Genomic DNA, 22,175 nt, shown 5'->3' with positions numbered 1-22,175 from the left:
GTTCCATAGTTTGGGGGCCAAGGTGGAAAAGGCTCTTCCTCCCCACTTAGCCTTTTTGAATCTGGGAACAGTGAGCAGATTTCTACAGGCCGAGCGAAGGATTCTGCTCGGGGTATAGAGACTAACAAGGGAACTTATCCCTTCAGAACCTGATCCAAAGACTGCCCTATGGGCCAGGCAGAGCAGTTTGAAAGAGATCCTGGCTTCAATAGGTAGCCAATGGAGATCTTTCCTGGCCAGGGTTGCTGATGCCCGCCTAGGGAGGTTCAGGACCATCCTGGCTGCAGCATTTAGGACAACCTGGAGACGCTGAAGCGATTTCTTATTGATGCCACCATAGAGCGCATTACAATAGTCTAGCCTGGAGGAAACCAGGGCGACTGTTGACTGTTTGCGGGCCTCAGGCGACAGATATGGGGCAATCTTTTTCAGCGTCCGGATGATAGCACAGCAGGTGGCCACTGTTCTATTGACCTGGAGGTCAAAGGAGAGGGCTGGGTCTATGGGTACCCCCAAATTCCTAGCCGAGTGGGTAGGATGGGGACACTCCCCTAAGGAGGAAGGCCACCAGTCCCCCGACCATAAATCCTGACTCCCTCCGCTTGCGCGCATAGATAGTAGAGATAGGCATCTGGTACCGTGAAGCCCCCTGCCCTATAAGGGAGTGTGAGTGTTCGTAGACTGATCCTAGCTTGCTTCCCTGCCCAAATCAATTTTACAAACCCCGTACGTAGTCTGGCGAAGACTGATGCAGGGGGAGTAATAGGTATGTTGACTAATAAATACAATAACTTCGGAAATATCACCATTTTTAGAAAGGAGATCCGATCGGCAAGGGACAGAGGGAGTGTTATCCATCTCTGTATCTGCGCTTCTATGCGGTCAATTGCTGTCCCATAATTTTGTCTGATTACTAGTTCTGCGTCCCTATGTACCCATATCCCCAAATATTTAATTGGGTCGTCTTGCCACACAAGAGGAAAGTCTAGCTGTGGAACTCCAGTCCTGTCAGTTAAGGGAATCACGGCCGATTTACTCCAGTTTATATGTAGACCTGACTGCCTACTAAATTTCACGTATTCACTGAGCACAGGGGAGAGGTTATTCTCAGGGTCCCGGATGTATAGAACCATGTCGTCAGCATAAAGTGAAATACTGATGGGCAGTAGTTGGAATCTAAGCGCGGTATAGGCGTATTTTTGGCGTATTTTACAGGCTAGGGGTTCTATTGCTATCGAGAAGAGTAAGGGAGAGAGCGGGCATCCCTGTCGCGTTCCCCGCTGAATGGGCACCGACTCCGATATGTAGCCATTCACTTTAATGCGGGCCGTGGGATTCGTGTATAGGAGGTTGATCCATGTTATTCGCAGGGGGAGACCAATCCGTCTTAAGATTGCAAACATGTAGGGCCACTCCAGCGAATCAAAGGCTTTGGCCGCGTCTAACAGCACCACCACAGCTCTAAGATCTGGGTTTAATTGGTGCAATAAGGCAAATATCGAGCGCAAATTATGCGCGGTGGATCTGTCAGGAATGAAGCCTGATTGGTCAGGTAGAATAATCGTGGACATAAGTGGCTGCAATCTCGTGGCGATTATTTTTGCTAGTATTTTAACGTCCGTGTTGATTAATGACAAAGGCCGGTAAGACTGCCTTAGATGAATCCTTATCAGGTTTTAGAATGGCTACTATGAGTGCCCCTCTTAATGTTTGCGGGAGAGTGCAGTTATTGTGGGCTTCTTCATACATTTCGAGGAGATGGGGGATGATATCTTCTGCGTAGGTCTTGTAGAATTCTCCAGTGAACCCATCGGGTCCTGGCGCCTTCCCGTTCGGGAAGGCTTTAATGGCCGTAAGTGTTTCCTCCTCCGTTATCGGCATTGCCAGGTATTCGCGATGAGCATCTGAGAGCCATACTAGCGCTATGTCCTCAATATATTGTAAAATTTCGGGTTCCGTGGCGTTGTGTTGTGTAGTGTAAAAGTCGCCATATGTTTTAACAAACGTAGCCAGAATCCCAGGGGTGTCATAGTGTATTTGTCCTTCATCATCCTCTATCTGTGTAACTATGTGGTTCCTGTGGTTTGTACGTATTTTCTGCGCCAAAATGCGACCTGGACGACCACCCTCACCTAGTCTGCGCGCCCTGTGACACTTGGACGTGTACCGCATTTCCTCCTCCGCTAGGTCGCTATATCGTGTAACCGCCTCTCGTATTGCCCCCAATTTGGCTGCGTCATGTGTGGATTCATATTCTGCCTCTAACATTTGGATGTCATTTTCACAGTTCTGTAGTTGCGTCCTTATGTCTTTCAATATCCCTGCAGTAGTGCCAATACAGACTCCTCGTATTGTTGCTTTGAAGGCCTCCCAGAGAGTGCCTGCGCTATCCACAGATTTACTGTTAGTAGCAAAAAAATCCTCTATGGCAGTGTGTAGCGTTTCTTTATATAGAGGGTCCAGCAGCGCCGCAGCGTTAAAGCGCCACATAAAGGGAGGTGGTGTATATGTGGGGATAGCTAACCTTAAAATAACTGGCTTATGGTCTGATAGCGTTTTTGGGCGGTCCAGTACGTCTGTAGCCCAAGTGGATGCCCGATCAGTCAATAACCAATAATCAAGCCTCGACCAGCTGTTGTGTGCTGTGGACGAGTGTGTGCTTTCTCGTAGAGTGGGGTGCCGTTCCCTCCAGATATCGTAAAGGCTAAATTCATCAATGCCAGTAAGAAGGGTGTCCGCTGCCCGCTTGTGGTGTTCAATAGTATCATGGGATCGGTCCAGAGTGGAGTTTAGGGCAACATTCAGGTCCCCAACCCAGATCCATTCTACTGGTGGTAGGTCTCGTAATTTAGTAAATAGAGACATGTAAAAATCTGGGTCATCCACATTAGCTCCATAAGCATTAACGACACCTACTCTGGTACCTCGTAGTGTGCCCGTGATGATAATGAACCTCCCCTACCGGTCCGTGTCCGTATGATCCAGCCAAAACTGAACCCCTTACGTACAAGGATCGACACCCCTCGAGCATAGGAGGAGTATGTGGCTGATATAGAGTGTTCAGCCCATCTGCACCCAAGTGTCTTAGCTTTACTAGGGAGCAAGTGTGTTTACTGCAGAAGCGCTAGGTCTATAGCGTGTATCTAAATAAGCAAGACCTGACGGATTTTCTTGGGACTGTTGAGGCCTCTAACATTCCATGTCATTAACTTCAAGTGTTTACCCATCGCCACCAAATATCCACCATGCGACATATAGATGCTTTGTGCATTTCAAACGTTTGCATAAGCTTCTGGATCCATAAGTATTAATATGACAACAACGTGCAGTGACTGTTTTAACCGCAACAAAACCCCAACCCCCACCCTCCACCCACTTCGCCATCCCAAACATGACAAAGCCTAATCCCCAAATCTTCTGCCCAGAACTGAGAAACGTACAGGTGAGTAAGCACATAATTACAGTCTTTCCATACATGGGTCCCCCAAGAAGGGCAAATAGTGTGGATCACACAGGGAGCCGCCCGCCATAGACCCCAGCACCTAGATGCCGGAGGATCAAGCCACACTCGCAACAGCGCGAGCAGATACTAATAGGGTATTATAGTGTATAAGCCGGAGTGTTCAGTTCAGGATTCTATACCGCACTATACAAACATGTGAACATGATATACAATCCTCGCCCTCGCTGCCATGGTCACATACATTAATGAATAAATGAGTAAAGGATACATAAAAAACATTCAACAGGCTATCTGCAGCCTCTCTACAATATCAACCTCAAAAGAAGGATATAATCCCAGGTAGTCACTTATTCTGCATCCGAGGGGGGGTCCTGTTCGATCTGCTGACCTCGTGGTGACCTACGTTTCAGTACATGGGGGTGATTTGCCTGCAGATATTTAATCACTTCTTGAGGGGTGTTACAGATCACACTCTTCCCCTCCAGAGTTATCTTTAAGCGAGATGGATAAAGCATAGCGTATGGAACATCATTATCTCTTAATTTCCGTTTGATATCCAAGAATTTCTTCCTCGCCTCTTGGACCTGAGAGGTAAAGTCCAGGTAGATGGAGATGTTCATGCCTTCATGTGTGAGGGTCCCTATTTCTCGGCCTTTCCTGAGCGCAGCATCCCTGTCTCTATAATTCAAGAGTTTGGCGATAATAGGGCGCGGTTTTGCTCCAACCGCTGGTTTTGGAGCCAGTGTGCGATGCGCCCGCTCCACTCTGAAGACCGGGGAGAAGATATCCTTACCAAGGATAGGTGGTCAGGAGAGTTTCCACGTAGGCCTCCATGTTGCCTGTGCGGGTTGTCTCCGCAACTCCTAGAATGCGCAGGTTGCAGCGCCTAGATCTTGCCTCCAAATCCTCCATCTTGGCGGCCAGGCTCTGCATGAGTTTATCCACTTTTTTATGTTTTAATTCAAGTTGTTGCGCAGAGTCTTCTGTGTCGGATATAGGGCGCTCCGCCATGTCTATGCGTTCGGTATGCTTGTCCAATCGCTCAGACATGCGATCCACCCGATAAGCTAAGGAGTCAATCTTTCCATCAATGTTAGTTAGGGTGGGTTGAATAGTAGCAAACATTGCCTGAACATCCACTGCAGCCTGCGCAGTGGGGGGAGGACGCAGCATCTCGGGTCGGCATTGACCGATCTGTAGGCGGTGCGGACACTTTCCGTTGATTATCAAAGGGGAGTTTTGATTGTGTTTTCTCCGGCTTACCCATGCTCATGCCTGGCAATAGAAATAATAGAGATGGGATATGCCCGCGCTCAGTACTATGCACCCCAGCAGTGAGAGCACAAGGCGACGTGGGGATCAGCTTCAGAGGACAACACGTGGCAGGGGCCTAGTAAGTATATGGCTTCTCAGCAGCATAACAATTGCGCCTATATCAGGTATCACAGTATCGCCTCACACCATGCAGAGTCACTTCGTGCCTTCTATAGCTAACAGCAGAGTTCGTGGGCAGGGGGAGCGGTAGTGTTTTCTGTCCGTCTAACGGGGCGCGGCAGCTGGCAGCAAGCCGAGCAGGTAGGTAATATGGCGCGTTCATTTCACAACACCCCAGTCAGGCTCCAGTTGAGACATACATGCGCAGCCACTATCAGCTTTTCATAAGTCTCATCAGCAGGAGGGTGCAAGGAGACGGAGCTCCGGTTTAATCATGCAGCTCACTTCGCTTCCACCACGAGGGCCTTACAGTCTATTCGGGCCCAGTAGCGCTCCCCGCACCTACCTCGGCGGTTCCCAGCCTCCCCGCAGTGTAGCGAGATCAGTCAGGGGCAGCAGTCTTGTCCTCCGGGCGGCCGCCGCCGGTTGCTGGGCTCGGAGCTGCAATGTCTCCTCAGGGCCCATCACGCCCCTCTCTCCACCACCGCATCCGCGGGCTTGCGTGAGGGCAGCGCAGCTACGTACGGCAGGACAGGGACTCCGCAGCTCCCGGTGTGTGCTGGAGCGTTCTCGGCGAGGTTAGCCGATCTTCCCGTGAAAGGTACCAGCGGATAGCTCGAGTTTTCCTCTTGCAGGGCGGTCAGAGTTTACCAGCAATTAGCGTCTATAAACCCAGGATTGTTGCAGGATAGGGGCTTGATCTGGAGAGCTCGCCTACGGCACGGCCATTTCCTAGCGTGGCTAGCTCCGCCCCCCAACCGGTACGTATGAGTTGGAAGGTATTACAGAGACCATTCAATCAGAAAGACTTTGCAGCATCACACTGAAGTATATTATCTTACAGCCCAAGCACATTTTGCCACGCATTGGTTCCATAACATCAGACAAGTACCCCATCAAAACTTAAAAGTTGGGATAGGAATCACTAAACAGCCCCACATACGCAATATTGAAGCACCCAGTAAGACTTCAAAATTCAGGTTGTAAATTGTACAATATGGTCCTGGTCATAACTAGCACACCTGTGCAAGGTAGACAAAATATTATCAAGTACAAAAAGAGTACGCAATCCCAAATTGGCTATTACAAACGAACCAATGATGATATTGAATGCACACAATAGTCTACTTCCTACCCTGGGAGACTTGTACTGAGAGTGTGACTATTTCTCACTGAGTGAATATTCACAAATAGGCAATTCTCAACGCTGGATGTGCTCCTATACCATAGGTTGATGTAATCAGTCAAAGAGGAATTCCCCTCATACCCGCTAGATCCAGGGGAATAGAAATTGCTTATATTTGGTTACCACTGGCCCTATCCCTAATAGGATTACTTGCCATGATGTATAATAGAATTATAAAAGACAGTGCCAAATGGGATGCACACTTCCAGAGAGAACTAAGCTTGCACCTGGAAAACTCCATTGACAGATAAACAGAGATACTGCTGCCGTCGGATGAAATAAGTGTCACTATTTGGTTGACATAGGCTAACACATTATAAATACACCAACTGTATTATAAACCAGTGAAAATGTACAAAATATAGGGGCAGGGAGAATACTAATTGCGAGAGATGTGCAGCCCGAATGCTAACTTTATAGAGCTAGCTTGGGGTTTCATACATTAAACAAGATCACAGACTTAGCACTACAGGTTGATGCTTTGACTGCACTGTTGGGTGTGTGGAAAAAGTGCCAAAACCACAGTAATAAAATTTTAGGCATTGTGCCATTACTATGAAAAGTACGCGTGGGGCAGAGGTGCAGCACCTACAATGGCAGCCTGGATTAGAGACTTAGCTCTATGCAACAAACGCTCCGAAGTGTAAAATACACTGCTGTTTCTGTAATCTCAAAGGAGGGATATTTGTGGGCTACAGCAAAGCTACCTAGTGAGACAACCTCCTGCTTCGGCTGAGAAATAATGATATACTGGAGTATGTAAAAATATATTTCAACATGCCTGTGGGTTAAGATGTGGGATAAATATTCTGGCTAGTAGGATGAGGGACAGGAAAACAAAAATCAAACCTGTGACAATGTCTCTTTATATTTGCATGAGACAGATCATGGTGGACATGTTCAGAGTTTCTCTATACTGTTACTGAAGCAAAGGATTTTCTTTTTTAAGGACTGTCTGAGCTAAAGGTTTTCTTCTGATAATAGAATTACAGACACTTAGTTGCAGCAAGAGTCTTGTTTGACTCAGCAGACCCGTGGATTTTTTTGTTTGTTGCAATAGCCTCTAAGCTCATCATCATTTTTTCTCCGTATGAGAGGACAGGAACAAGTTTTGCCGTCATTACTGCAACCAATGGCTGAAGGTTGAACCCCCAAAGAGATTTTGCTAGCATTTAAAAAGGCACAATTATGGGCCAGCTCTTTTTCTTTGATTGCCTCCCTTTGGGGTGCAAATGAGGCCCTTGAATCGATCTTAACGCCTAAATAGACGCAAGCAGAGGTCTCATCAATCATGGCTCCACTAAAGTGCCATTTGCGTTGGTTTAAGATGGAGCGATTAAACGAGTTGGTTTTCGTCTTCTTACGGTTTATCTCCAGCCCACTGGATTTGCACTGTATCTTGATTTCACCCATTCCTATGATTATGGTAAGCTAAGCAAGGAATACTTCAAATGAAGTGAAGCTGTAGTGGTTCAAAAAGGTTAACATTTATGAGTTACAGACATGAAGATAAAGTCAGAATTAAACAAGCAACAACTGCAGGGGGCTGTGGGCGGGGTTGCGCTTATGACTTTAGTGCGACTCAATGCCGCTTAGTCATTTAAAATAACAATGGCTTCGGGGAGTTGTAGTCCCAGTTCATGTCAGTGAAACTGAGTGGGTGCGTGCAAGTGTTTTCATACATTGGGTGCTGAAGTGAGAACTGAACCCCCGGAAGAGTCACACGGACAGGGGGAGGGGGGGGGGGGGGGAACGGCCGGCAGAGTCACACGGACAGTGGGAGGGGGGGGCGGGAAAGGAACGGACAGCGGGAGGAGGGGGGGGCCAAGGAAGGCACTCACCTGGACTTCCTCGGGCGGCGAAGAGCTTGACTGCCGTGCACCGAAGAACTCAGCCTCCTACGCCTCAAAGCGCTAATGTACTTCAAAGAATAGGGAGTTCCTCGAGTGCCATGACCCATAAACCTCACTGAGCGCTATACTCCAGACAACTCTCGGGCAACTGTGCTTTCGAGGGCTCAACGCTTTCTTGGGCCAGAAAAACCCAGGACTCCTCCTCATATGCCCTCGAGAGCAAGAGCCCGATACCCGCAAGAGCTCCTTCAGTTCCAGGGGCTCCTAGACTCGAGTGATGTGCGCCCAACAGCTCTTAGAAGCCGATCCATCAGAGAGCTTCCTCCAACCCGACCTCTTGCCCCAGCTAGCGCACCGAATACTGTGCCTCAAAACTATTTTCATCCATGCAACATACACATGTTAAGAGCCCCCGCACCCACTTCAGACCCGAGTCTGCCCCTGACCCTCACACACACAGTGCAGTGACTCTGCCATGCCCCCGCTGTGCCCCAGAGTCCTACCTTGGCCACAGGCTCCCTCCTGACTCTCGTCTCCCGTGTTCTGGGCGGGCTCCTGGGCAGGCTGGGCACCGCTCACCAGGTCTGCAAAAGTGGCAAAAGTCCCGGGGTCCGTGGGTGTCTCGGAGTGACCCTGCTGTGCACGCGGCTCTGGGGCTGGCAATCCGGTGCCTTTGAAAGTCAGCTCTGCCCCCGTGCAGACACCTCACGCGTCTATATAGCGCCAGCGCCTCCGGCGACCACCCCCTCCCCTCCGCCGCACACACCTCAGCTCCAGGGGGAGGCAGGGGCGGCAGGAGGCAGGCAGGAGCCGGGGAGGGCAGAGCCCAGCAGGCCGGAAGGTGGCAAACAAGCAACAACTGCAGGGGGCTGTGGGCGGGGTTGTGCTGATGACTTTAGTGCGACTCAATGCCGCTTAGTCATTTAAAATAACAATGGCTTCTGGGAGTTGTAGTCCCAGTTCATGTCAGTGAAACTGAGTGGGTGCGTGCAAGTGTTTTCATACATTGGGTGCTGAAGTGAAAACTGAACCCCCGGCAGAGTCACACGGACAGCGGGAGGGGGGCGGGCAGCGGGGGGGGGGGGGGGGGGGGGGGAACGGCCGGCAGAGTCACACGGACAGTGGGAGGGGGGGGGGGGGCGGGAAAGGAACGGACAGCGGGAGGAGGGGGGGGGGGCCAAGGAAGGCACTCACCTGGACTTCCTCGGGCGGCGATCGGCCGCGGAATGAAGAACACAAACATGGACGCACAAAAAAAATAAACCCCGCCCACGGCCGCGATGACGACATCGCAGAGGCGGAGAGGGAAAAAAATCTCGGGAACGCCCCAGAATCTGGTCCGGCCTTGACGGACAGATCCGGCACCCAATGGCTAGCCTCCATTTATGGAGCTAGCCAATGAGAGCCGGGGGACGTTCCCGAAGTCCTTATTGTCAACAAAGGATTTCACCTGCGCCGAAAAGCTGCGCAGAGCGCAGCCTTCGGCAGGCGAAACCCAAAAAAAGGTATGGTGCTATGAGTAATGGGTACAACTACATGTCCCATCTACAGCTAATCTGTATGGATTTCTCCTTTTTTCATATGGTTATTCCTAAAGTTCTAACAAAGCTCAATATGGTTCTAACAAAGCCCAACAAATAAGGTTACCAATGGCTCCAAAAATCGATTAAATCTCTTAAATGACTCAGTATCCAAGCTTAATCTTGTAAGGATACAGCCAAGACCATCTGAGATGTTCCTGCTTGCACTGTGTTCTAAATTTTGTGTGTCTGGGTCAAGTTCAGGGAATGTCATACTTAGAGAAGAGACACCTATCTATTCTGGGTGTTATACTTTCCATGTCATAAAGGTTTGGGTCTCCTAATGCATAAAGTGCATTTCAGAAACGCTATAGTAGAACAGCTTTCTATAGATTGGGATACTGACAGTCTATCAAATATATGATGGAGCACTGTATCAAAAGGAGCCGAATAATTAGGTGCACGGACCTGGATGCCACATCACCTTCTAAGACTACATAGAAGCTACCTCTGCTTGGTGAAGGACAAGTGGTTGAAAGACACAGGAAATGCAAGCTACACCGATTAATGACAAAGCCAATTTTTTGTGGAGCGCCAGAAATCGTATTGGTGCATCCAGAAGTAGCAGAGCAGAAAGCACCACTAATGAAATGGTGGGTAAGGGCTTTATAGGAAATTCGATATATCTGAAACATCAAGAGAACCCTGATGCTCTGTGGAAGTCTTTGAGGTAGGGGTCTTAAGAAGTAGATGTCCTGATAAGAGTTTGAGTGGGTCGCTAGCCCTTTTAGGCAATGTGAAATCCCCCCTCCTTTAGCTCCTGTGGTAACCATTACATTTCTGCTTTGAAGTCTATCTTTTTTTGTAGTGCACCTATTGCAAACCCAATATTACCAATAAAATTCAGAAAGATCAAATTGGTTGGACGATGCAATCCACTGCCAGACACTCTTAGGTCAGTTTTGGGATCTGATGCCTGCACCCAGTAGACCCCTTGGTCTCCTATTTACAGCGCTTGGCCGCCCCTGACGGCCCTGCACCAACTTCCCCTAATGCTGACACGCAAAACGCCCAGATTGAGGATGCTGATCCCATCACCCCCCCCACTAACACCCCCCCCCCCCTTTCAGGCCGGATTAATTGTGCCTTCCTGCTCTGCCTTGATTATTATTCAAATATTGATGGCCTGTATCTGTGTATACCCTTGCCTTCATTTCTTTGCAACATGCCATTGAATTAGAAATGTAGAATCCACTGCATTATTACTGTGCGTCACTCTGTAATCTGCCTCCTTTGTTTAATAAAAGGTTTTTGAAAAATCAAACAAAAAAAATCCAGTAAGAACGACTGCATGGGGGTCACTACTAGTCTATTTCTCAGTACTTCTGCAGGTGTCTGGGATTTAATGACACTCAATCCGATTCACTTCACTCTCTAAAGGTTGCAATGAGTAACGAAACCTAGAGAACCCAGGGAGAAAGGAAATAGAAGAAAAGCAAAGGCTGAGCTCCTTACTCTGAGTAGGAGGAACGGATCTTTCAACCACAAAAGGAAATATTATAACCGTGTTTACAAGAACATATTGGTAGAAATACTGTGAGGTCATAAGCATTGCACGTGGTGTGCGAGTTATGTAGTGCACAGCTAACCACAACTGGTAGAAGGTGTAATTTAGTTTGATAAGAAGAGACAGGATCAATTAAACAACATGACTGCACCAATCCAGCTCCCACACAATCTTAAATATTGTAAACTCGCGCACTGGCATGGGTTAAGTTGTTCTTAATTATCTGGCGATAAACCTCACATGCATGCTTGGAATATAATTATTGTATCAAGTGTAATTGCACTATGCCATGTTAGAATATCCGTATTGTGACATTTGAGGAAACCAAGATACTATGAAGTCTAATACTGAGCACACAAACACTTAATTATTTCTAAAATTAGATTATATTTCCTTAATCTAAAGCCCTTTACTACACCCAGCCCGTACCAGATCTTGAGTGTAACTCCTAAGGTGAGCATCAAGGGCTTTTAATGTTTGGACATCCATTACCCCAATGTCCTGGCGTTTTATTAAATTGAGATCTGCAGTGACAAACCTTTACAACCTAGATCTATACCTCATAACTGGAGCATACAGTGCAAGTAAATTATTGACAGAGTCAACTCAAGCCAAAGATTCTACCGTTTTTTGGCACCTCAGCATTTGTAATCTATTCTCAGGGTAGAGGTGCATTAGCTCCCAAAAACACAAACACTGCACTTTAAAAAGTTCTGTCCGTTCTAATAATTTGGTCAGATTTCGTACAATCAGGTCCTGAGGGCTTTCCTCTGAACTCAGTGTCCACCGTAAGGGAGGGGTATGTTGGTCCAGTGAACACACTGCGTTCCTCAACGCTCACTTGTAAAAGTGGAATAGGATCTCCTTAACACGCAATGCTCATGCCAGGTTGGGAATCAAACCTGGGCTCTCTTATCTCTTAATAATAACATTCACCATCCTTTTTTAAGTTCTTGATCAGCCCTATTAACATCAGACTATGCCCTCCATTCCACACAATGAAGACAATCGCCCACGGTATTCATCCTTGAACCCTCCAACCAGGGAACAATTGTGCTTTCTAATGGTTGGGAAGTTAATAAGCTGAGTCCCAAGTTCTCTTCTCCGCCGCCAAAAAGCTGCTGGTTGTTCGTTGCTTGAGCATAAACGGGTTACACAGCATCAATCTTGATGTCTAATTCAGGACAGGTAGTACTGCAATCCCTGTACCTAAGAAATAAAGAAGCTCTATGCTCGGGTCATGAAATGTCAGCAAAGATCGGAGCCATGCACACATTTCAGAATATTCACATGAGAACAATATAAATGTTAGCTGCTCACATAGACAGTGGATATCCTAAAAAATTTGCAAGGCACCCGCACTTATGACCCGCCTCAGCTACCCATCCTCTACGTGGTCTCCCTCCATTACCAGTGTCTCCCACCACAAGCAAATCTCAGTGAATTCGACCATCAGCAGAAACCTCTGCTGACACTGACTGTCCCCAAAGTTTGTGGACCCTCTCTCTTAATACAACCCCTTTACTTGCTATAGCTATCAGAGTTGTGCGCCTTTACCCTGTCCTAAATCCTCTGTAGTATTAAGTGTCCTCGCAGAGTAGTATTTTAAACCCTCATGGCATTTTGTGCACGAGGATGCTATGTTTGTGTTTATGATGTATTCTGTGTTTGGGAGTCTAATGGTATCTGCGAGGTCCGTTGCTGGATGTAACTTGCTGATGCTGGACGCTCCTCGTTGTGGGTGTCAACATTGGAATAAACTTCTACAAGTACATACCTGTGTCCAGAGGCTTGGTGACGAGCGGAAATTATCCATGCTACACACCCACCAACCACACTTTTCGTTTTCTCATTGCTATCTGGAAAGCTCCTGGGCTATTCGATACCCCGGCAGGTACGCAAGAGGAGGGCCACAGTGTTGTTGAATGTAATCCGGGCAGTGAGTAACTCTTACGTGGCAAACTAATTTTTAAAGGGATTTATGAAATCGACGTAAGCCTGAGAGGCATTGCTAGGCAAGGCACAAGGCCAGGGGAGTTGCCAAGGTGCTCCAAGGTGCTATGTACTTTGGGGGCAGCTCGTGCAACCTTCTACAGAACTCTACCGCAAGGAAAGATGTTGGTCAGCACGCAGTGCGTCATCACGCAGGTGACGCCCATCTTGGTTTGTGCATTTTCGTGGGTCCAACATACCTCCATTTTACCGCTGTCTGCTTGGGCGGGTGGAAGCGTCCAGATTTCTCTTAACGCCATCATTGCTTAGGAGGCAGTGCTGTTATATGAGAAAGCATGTCTCTATTTAATGTTGTTTTACTCGCCTGTACTCCCTGTAACAGGCACAACTGCCCTTCAAGAAAATTCAAGTAAGGGGTCATTATTATTGCCTGCATGTACAGAGACAGGCACACCTGTAATGCACTGTTCATTAGTAAAAGATTGTGACAATTTAATTCCCGTTTAAAAAAACAAACCCTTGTTTGGTTGTCCATACACCTCGACAGGCGCATACCTAACATTGCAGGTATTTTGTTCAACCGGTGATGGACACTGCATAGCATTTTGTACAGCCACCCCCTTTCTTCAGCAGCCAGGTAAACCTAGTATCAAGTGGTGTCAGCAGGTTAAAAAAATTGAAAACTACCTGGTGCCCAAAGATGCAGTGAAGTACTCACTTGATCGCAAAGTGACAATATTGTATAGTTCTTGCGGCACAGCAAGTTTTTGAGAATCTTCCATCTATTCTGCCACAAGGCAGCTCTGGTGACAGTGAGGTTTAGGACCACTACAAGGAGGCATTTGCGAGCATGAGTAAACAGTATGCAGAGGAGCCAAGTATTATGCTTGAAAGGCATAATTTCTTTGAGAAGACAACAAATGGATGTGAGTGTTAAAGAATACATTTTGGCCTTGAGGTTTTAGCAGCTACTTGTGAATTTGAGGGAAATACAGATATATACATTAGGGACCAATCTGTATTTGCATGCTTCTCCAAGAAGATCCAGGAAACCAACGTAGTTCAAAACCATTGACATTGGAAAGAGCATTGAGCATTCAATGATTTTGAGCAAAGTCATTCATAGCGAGCACACAGTAAATGCTTTAAATGTTGTTAAGGAAGATTTGAAAGATACTGTTAATGCTGTTAACATAAACAAATGTGGTAAACAAGCTTTTAGAAAAGGAAACAAGTTGTTTTAGGTGTGGTTCGAATCTTAACTTGCCAATAATACTAACTGCCCTACGAATGGAAGGAGATGGTCTTTACGTAAGAAGATTGGTCACTTTCAGGCGGTTTGCACGGTCGGGCAAAGAATCCACTTGAGTCAATTGTGTGGAGGTCACCTATTCCATGGATGTGTATATTGAGAAACTAGGCAATGTCATACTAACCATGGAGTGTAATGCCGTTTGGGATGTGAACAAAGTCAATGGGCCGTGGGTGCAGTGCAGTGATTGATGGGAGTCAAAACCCCAGTTATGGCCGATTCGGGTTCACCAACCACTATTCTGTCAGAAATTATGTTCCTTGACAAGTGGGGTAACAAGACACACTCGAAAAGACAGTTGTGAACCCTGAGGTCTTTGGAGAATCAGACAGACGTGCTGGGGTATTTTATTTTCATTCCTGATGTTTGGGTAGACGCATAGTCACGAAAATATATGTGGTTATCAAGGGGCGCAATATCAATGGTTGGTAGAATCTAGCAAAAATTGGCCTGTACCTGGTATCCGGGTCCAAGAACCATATCACTTTTGGTGACATTCCAGCTGGCTACCGAGAGGAGAACCTCCATGTGGTATGTTTGAGTGATAGTTCACACACTTTGGAAGTTGAGAATCTTTTTAAGCAATTTCCAGAGTTGTTCTCTGACAATCTGGGGACTATCGAAGCCTTTGAACATTGGATTTGACTGAAATCCGATGCTCAACCTGTTGTTCACAAGGTACGTCAGTTTCCACAGAGTACAAGAGACAAGCTCAAGTCTGTTCTTAGGAACTTATGTGCTGAAGGTGTTATAGCACCCTGTGATTCTTCAGAGTGGGTCTCCCCCAACCTGGTGGTAAGAAAAAAAATCTGGAGAGGTCAGGCTTTGCGTGGATTTACACTCCTTGAATAAGATCATTTTAGTAGATTGCCACCTCAGCCCCGAAACACAAGAGTTGCTTGGCAAGCTGTGGGGAGCCAAAATGTTTTCCATCATAGACTTGCATTCGGCGTATCACCAGATACCGCTCGCAACAGACTCGCAAGAGCTTACCACCTTTGTCACCCCGTTTGGGGTGTTCAATATCTCAAATTACCCTTAAGGCTACCTTCTGCAGCTAGCGTCTTCCAGAAGCTCATGGGCAATCTTTTGGATGACGTCCCGGGATACAGGCCTACCAAGCTGGTATTCTGGTCTTTGCAAGTGATTGGGAGGGGCACAGTGTGACCCTGCACAAGACGTCTGCGTTAACTGAAGCAGGAATGACTATACAAAAGGACAAATGCAGCTTTGGTACACAGCAATTGGAGTATTTCGGTCTCATGATCTTACCAGATGGCATCAAACCTACATTTTCTTTGATCAGGGCCAATCGAGAAGCAGCTCCTCTCAAAGACATGGATGCTCTGCGACAATTCTTGGGCCTAGCAGAGCACTATGCACAATTTGTACATGTTTATGTGCAAATTGTGGAGCCCTTAAGTGCTCTGTTGAGAAAGGGATCAAGCTTTGCATGGTCTGACAAGCTATCACTGACCTTCGAGAGAGTTAGGAATCTGATTGTGAGGGGCCACTGCATCACATCCTTTTCAGGACAACTACAATTGTTTCATTAATGTGGATGCACGTTTTACTGCATTGGGAGTGGTCCTGGGTCAACGCATGTCAATCAATCCATCACAGACTTTTAAAGAGTGACTATACATCTGTAAGGGTCTCTAGGTGCTGTTGGGGGGGGGCTGCAGGTCTGTTGAGGTACTGTGATTTAGCTGAAGAGCCAGGTCTTGAGGTCCTTCCTGAATTGTGGCAGTGACTTTGATTGCCTGAGTTGGAGAGGCAGGGTGTTCCAGGTCTTTGCTGCGAGGTAGGAGAAAGATCTTCCTCTGGCTGTGTGACAGGTCGGGAACACACCGTGGCCTTCGCATCTAGAATGCTGAAGACCGCGAAAAGACACTAAAGTACAATAGAATGATAGAATGATAAACTCTTGCATGCATGAGGGTCATCAACAAATTCAGAACTTACCTGTGGGGATGCGAATTAGAGGTTTTTACTGATCACCGTCCTCTCATACATATATTACCTGCCAGTGGTTTGAGAAAGGTCTCAGCTAGGCTAGTATGTCTTCTGTCTAAACTGCAGGAGTATCACTTCAGTATAAAGCATTTGCCAGGGGGAAAGAACTTCAGGGCGGATTGCCTATTAAGCATGGCTATGCTTGATGAGGACTCAGATCAAATTTAAGGCACCGAGTGTGTGGTGGCAGCAGTGGATGCTGTTGAGGAATGTGCTCCTGTCAATGAGCAAGCTTGGCAGGAAGCTTATGTGAAGGACGCTGTACTAAGTCAAGTCAGGAAATTCATAGCAGACGGCTGGCCTGAGGGCAGGAAATTGTAGAGAGAGTTAAAGTGTTTCTTTCAGGTGGCTAATGAGTGGTCTGTCATTAATGACATGATCATGCATCATAATTTGTTCATTCCACTAGAAAGCATAAGAAAGGACATAGTAATGGCTGCACACTGTGGGCACTTAGGTGTCACCAACACATGTAAACTGCATAAATGATGCTATTGGTGGCCCTCCTTGGAATCAAAAGTTAAGTTTGTGCTGGATGCGTGTGCTAAATGTCTGGCATCTGACAAAAGTTGAAAAGTAATGGCCACACCCCTCCATCCTGTTCCATTTCCGGAAAGACCATGGGACAAGCTTGGGATGGATTTTTCAGGGACGTCTCAAGTTCTACCTAGCAACATCAAGTTTTTGATTTTGCTAATAAATTATCATTCCAAGTGGTTGAATCATATGTTTTATGATGCTACTAGTATTGGAAATGTCATCAGATTTCTAGTTGAGGGTTCACTCCGAACAATGGTTAAAGACAACGGAACACACTTCTTAGTCTAACAAGATGCGCACATTTCTAGAACTTGAGGAAGTTATTTGAGAAAGAGTTGGACCCATGTGATTGGTCTTAGTGGTTTCAAAGCCCGCAGAGGTGTCAGCACCTCCAAGTTTGTCCTCCTTGGGCTGTGATTAAACTTGTCCAGAAGAGGTTGGTGAGAGGGATGCTCTCAGTACCACGGTCCTGAGAGATGTGGAGTGTCTCAAAAGAAAGACACCTTGCAGGTTCAATGACTGAGTTGTTCTAAATTGATGGTAGATAAAATGTGTTTTTAAACATCTGCAGAAGGACGCTGTGTAGGTGGGGTGTCCAGGTTTGCTAAATCACCATGTGTTGTTGTGAAATCGCTTGAATATTTCTCGCTTATTGTACTTAGCCTTTAAAATACAACGTAGGTTTTAAGTCTATGCATAGTTTTAAGTTGTACTTTAATTTTAGGTTTCGCTACTACAGTGTCTTTCCTGTAAAAACAACAACAAAAACAATCAAGGGAAATTGCATTGAGCGTCCTCGCGGCGTAGTATTCTCCGCCCTCGTTGCATCTCTGTGCACGAGGATGTTATGATTGTGTTTAAGAAGCATTCTGAGTTTGGGAGTCGAATGGTAGCTGCGAAGTCCACTGCAACTTTAGTCAGTTGATGACTGTAACTCGCACATGCCGGACGCTCCTGGTTGTGGCTGTCAACATTAGAATACACTTTTTACACGTATCCTGTTTCCGGAGTCCCTCGTTACAGCTTCACATTCTTTCACACGTGAGTGCTGCTAAAACTATAAGCCCCCGTAACAACTACCCGCAAGGTAAACTCTATCTTTCCACCCCACTAGAGTGTGTGCCCGTCGTAATATACACACATACGGAGCACCGCACAGACAATGCGCTCTTCGCCCATTCTCAATGTTCCACCCACAGTCCACTACACTCGAATAACCCTGGCATCTCCACTGCATGCCCACAGTCCCCTGGAGTTTAGCAGCCCTGCCAAACCTTCATGCACCTCAAAAACTTCACCTCCACTAACTTCAATTGGGTGGTACGGTCTATTAACCAAACTTCACCCACCTAGGCGATTCAATTGTTTGAAAGGTGTGCCCTCCCCTCATGAAGCGAAACATCCCATGCCCATCAACTCACTGTCCATTCCAGGGAAGGGTAATGGCTGGGCTCCCAACTGCTGCTCCACCGCTATCTCCAGGTCAAAGCGGATATGATCCACGCACGCGATAATGTCCTGCATCTTGCCGGCTAGACGGTGCACAGTACCGTCCACAGCCAAAAGCAATCACCCACAGGACCAACGGTAGCCACTGGTGCCCAAGCCTGGCAAAGCCACAGCCGGAAGGACAGGCAGAAGCGCACAGGCTGCTGGGAAAACCTAACGCTGAACTCCGACCTCAGAATCGAGCAGAACAAGAATAGTGGAATAGGTGCTGCAATAGAAGACGGACAAGCACTGGCTGACGCAGAAAGGGTACTTCAGCGACTACAGAGCCTGCGGCCAGTGGAGTGGCCCTTCTTCTATTTCTACTCCTCAGGTCACGCTTTCTGTACAGGAAGAGATGCCAAGTTCGTTTTCTGCAGCTGTAGGGGGAGCAAGCTGCTGGATGGAAGCGTGCACGCCTTGGATTTAGTAGCTTGAAGATTGCTGTTGCACAGCGTATGATACTGGAAGAGTATTTGCCGGTGTAATGTACCTGCCATGCATAAGCTTGGGTCTATGTTGCTGAAGGTAAAAACGTATTTGGTGTTCTTTTTTTATTGCGTACGTATACCTTCCAGCGAGAAGGTAGGTTTCAGTGATTCTGGAGGGTAAGTCATTTTAAATCAATCGAGATTTACTGTTTTTGTAAGGTGAAGTTGAGTCGAAGGATGTTAACACCCTCCAAATGAAAGGTGAGTTGACGACGGGTATCCTTATAGTAAAGGCACGTTGTGGGAATGTCCTTGCACAGTTGCCTTCTGAGAATCATATCACACTGTTTTGCAGTTAAGTAAGGGTAGTGTCTCACTGTTTCAGACACATACATACTAGCAAAAGTATTAACCTATATTTAAATTTAGTATTTGTACTGAAAACATTGTACTTCCCTATAAAAATGTATTCTTGATCTCACACACACTAGCTTGCTCTATTCAGTCGAAAGTGCGTCAGATCAGTGGGAGAGAGAAACAGCATTGTAGTCTTGGCGCTGTTCTGCTCTTTCCCGGTGATGCTACGCAGTCCTGCCAAGTATCACGCATCAGTCGTGACACAAACGCATTTCAGTGCGATGGTCCGCATCACCGCACTGAAATGCAAAATCACGCATTATAGCGCCTTCTCTGCTGACAAGCGGAGCGGTGCTATAATGCATGACCGCTGCAGCCGGCGATGCTCCCGTAGGCTAGAGGCTGGCTTTAGGTCTGCCCGCAACTCTACTCTGCTTGCTACAATGTTTCTATTGTAGTGAGATACCCCCACCCGAGTTCGCATGCACATAACTGCCATCGACCTCACAGGAGTCTGTGCACATGGTTGACTACAAGTGAGTGCATCAGAGACAGACACAGGCTAAGGTGGGGGATGAGTCACAGGTCCCATCGTCCTGCTGAGCTCAGCTACCGCCCGCAGTGTGAGCGGGCAGCATTTTATTACATTTTTGCTGCACTTTAGGGGGCGCAGTAATTCTGAACTGCGCAGCAGCCTGGGAGCCCGCTTCGAGCTATTTGATGCTGTTGCGCTGGGGATCTTGAGGATGGGCACTATTCTAGCGCCACCCCGGGACAGCCGGGCCCAGGCAACGCCGGCCGCAGCTGAATTATCTTTGTGAACGGAGTATGAGCTGATCAAAGTTGCGCAGCTTGATGGGCTCTCGCCCGCCCAGCGACTGAACCCTTGACCCCAGGCCTACCTGTTGTTTACTCGAGTGAGGCAGACCCCATGATTTCCCGGCAAAGCAGTGCAGCAATAAAGGAGTAGAGATTGCTGGCATCTGACTTCCCGGAGCGGATCCGATACCAGCTTGCTGCCTCAGCACGTGCAGCCGGGCTCAGCTGCCACAAGAAGGCATTGGTCATCAGATTTAAGTACGTACCTGAGAGAGAGAGAGAGTACCGGTATGTTTTAAAGTAAACACTTATGTGCCATATGTGTGTTTTTAGACAGCCTGCTGTATGACACGCACTGGTGCAAGTACTCTTAAGTATCAGGGGTGACATGCCACTGAACCATGGTCAGGGCTGTGGCTGCGCAACTATTTATGAATATTACTGCTCACTCTCTCAAAAGTGTATTTTTTAGGTAATACAGCTTACATTCGGGCTGTGAACTAGGCCATGTGTACCTCAGTCAGCCTCTCCTCCTGAGGCTTGCCCTGCCCCCGATGCCTTACTGTTTCGTATGTTAATGGCTTAGAATAGCAATGCAACTTATTCTCAGCCTCAGGTTAATACTAAATAATGGGCGGGGCTGCGCACCCTGCTATAATCCGCAAATTGATTTTTATTAAACTTCTCAGTGTGTCTTTTTGAAATAAAGTACAGTCTGCGGCTGGGTTGTGACCCCTATGTGTGAACCCTTATGGGTGTAATTTCTAATATTTATGTTTCCCTCATTTTAATTGCATGACTTTGCTTGCGGAAAAAGTGTCACTCATAGTTGTTGAAATGTCACTCATAATTACGCAGAAATTATAAAAATGTCACACAAAGCAATCAGAAACCTTGGCAGCTATGGCTACGAAGCACAGTAACTTTGGTTGCTGTGCTCATTGCGTCACTTTTCTGGAAGTTTGCCTATAAGAACTAGTTTGTGATGTACTCGGAGCAACATTAAAGCCAATTAAATCAAACACGAGAGATATTTACCTGGGGTCACTCTGTTTGATCGTGCGGGAAAGCTGGATTTTGATCCAACATTTTAAGGTTTCACTTTGTGCAATCAAGACACTTTGACAAGTATCTCTTCCTCTCAGTTTTACATAAAAGATACATTCTTGGTCTTAAAATCTTTGCATATGAATTTAGAGTGTGGATGGCGGGTAGAACCCACATGAAAACTTGACTCATTTTGGGCTTGAAGATCCAAGAGGACCTCCAGGTGAACCAGAACCAAGTATCTGGCTCGAACCTTCAGTGGCTTGACAACCTCTTGTATAGGTGACCGCCAGCTTTTTATGAGCAGGGGACGCTCTAAGGATGTATACTCGTGGACCGTACAAACGAAAATAGTCCAACAGGGGGAAAAAAGAAACTTGCAAAATGTATAATGTGTGAAAAGTGTATTTGTGTGAAGTATGAATATATGCAATAAGGCCGTCATTGTAAGTCTATCATAATTGTATAGTCAATCCGCTGAGCAAAGGTGGATGCTGGATGTATACTGCTGGCTGTAGTAGGACACCACCAGTAGAGTCCACTGATCAATCCAACTCGCTGACACCTGTGTTAATTTATTGTTAATGTCCAACTATTCTCAACTGTACACCAGAAAAGTTGCCATGCTATAGCCATTTGGCATTCATTGTGTTGCTTGACTTCTGATCCCTGCCTTTGAAAGATCTGTAAACTTGTTGACATTGTTTCTTAAGTCTCCCTCACTGCCACTCCCAAATCTAGCATCTTTTATTCGAGCAACACAAGCCCTTCCGTTAAATGAGGAGGTGCCGTGAATGTGTTGCAGCAAGATTGTCTTTGGGCTGTGTAAGGATAATGTGTGTCCCTTAAAGGACTGTTTCTACACTTCCATGAGCCACAGCCAAGTCGCTCATTAAACACTTTAGCTCAGGAAGATTCAGAAGTTGTCGAGCTACAGACGGAATCAGTATGTCTGTGGGTTGAGGGGGTTGATGGTGAATGGATGTGATGTTGTTCCTGAGTGCCAAGGCTGTTTCTGAAACTTAGCAACTTGTTACTGCTGGTCTGTCTAACTTTATTCAGTCTGTGAGTCGCTCAACACAGATTATTGGCATGCCACTTCTGAGCTCGCATTGTAATCAGTTTGGTCACCCTTACAATGGATATCTGGATTCATTCCTAGTTGGGTTCAGCAAAACAGTTCATAGAG

At 46.8% G+C, this 22,175-nt stretch overlaps 2 protein-coding genes across 3 annotated transcripts in view; one reads left to right on the top strand and one right to left on the bottom strand.

Moving 5' to 3' along the window:
- The window catches only part of CPSF4 (cleavage and polyadenylation specific factor 4), an 88,916-nt gene extending 70,395 nt beyond the window's left edge, over positions 1 to 18,521 (bottom strand). The window contains exon 1 of one of the 2 annotated variants that reach the window (XM_078665058.1): positions 18,266 to 18,521. In XM_078665058.1, the coding sequence (XP_078521184.1) occupies positions 18,266 to 18,368 (103 nt within the window). In that variant the 5' untranslated portion in view covers positions 18,369 to 18,521. The remainder of the gene's footprint in view (positions 1 to 18,265) is intronic. The other variant, XM_078665059.1, reaches the window with a different exon arrangement.
- A 121-nt stretch (positions 18,522 to 18,642) lies between these two features.
- PTCD1 (pentatricopeptide repeat domain 1) overlaps positions 18,643 to 22,175 on the top strand; it is an 82,653-nt gene continuing 79,120 nt past the window's right edge. Inside the window, exon 1 of the mRNA XM_078665057.1 lies at positions 18,643 to 18,860. The gene's annotated coding sequence lies outside the window, so the exon portion shown is untranslated. The remainder of the gene's footprint in view (positions 18,861 to 22,175) is intronic.

Source organism: Lissotriton helveticus, chromosome 10 (genome assembly GCF_964261635.1).
Source record: "Lissotriton helveticus chromosome 10, aLisHel1.1, whole genome shotgun sequence".
NCBI lineage: Eukaryota > Metazoa > Chordata > Amphibia > Caudata > Salamandridae > Lissotriton > Lissotriton helveticus.
Note: the sequence above shows the minus strand (reverse complement) of the source record. Positions and strands in the feature narration are given on the sequence as shown.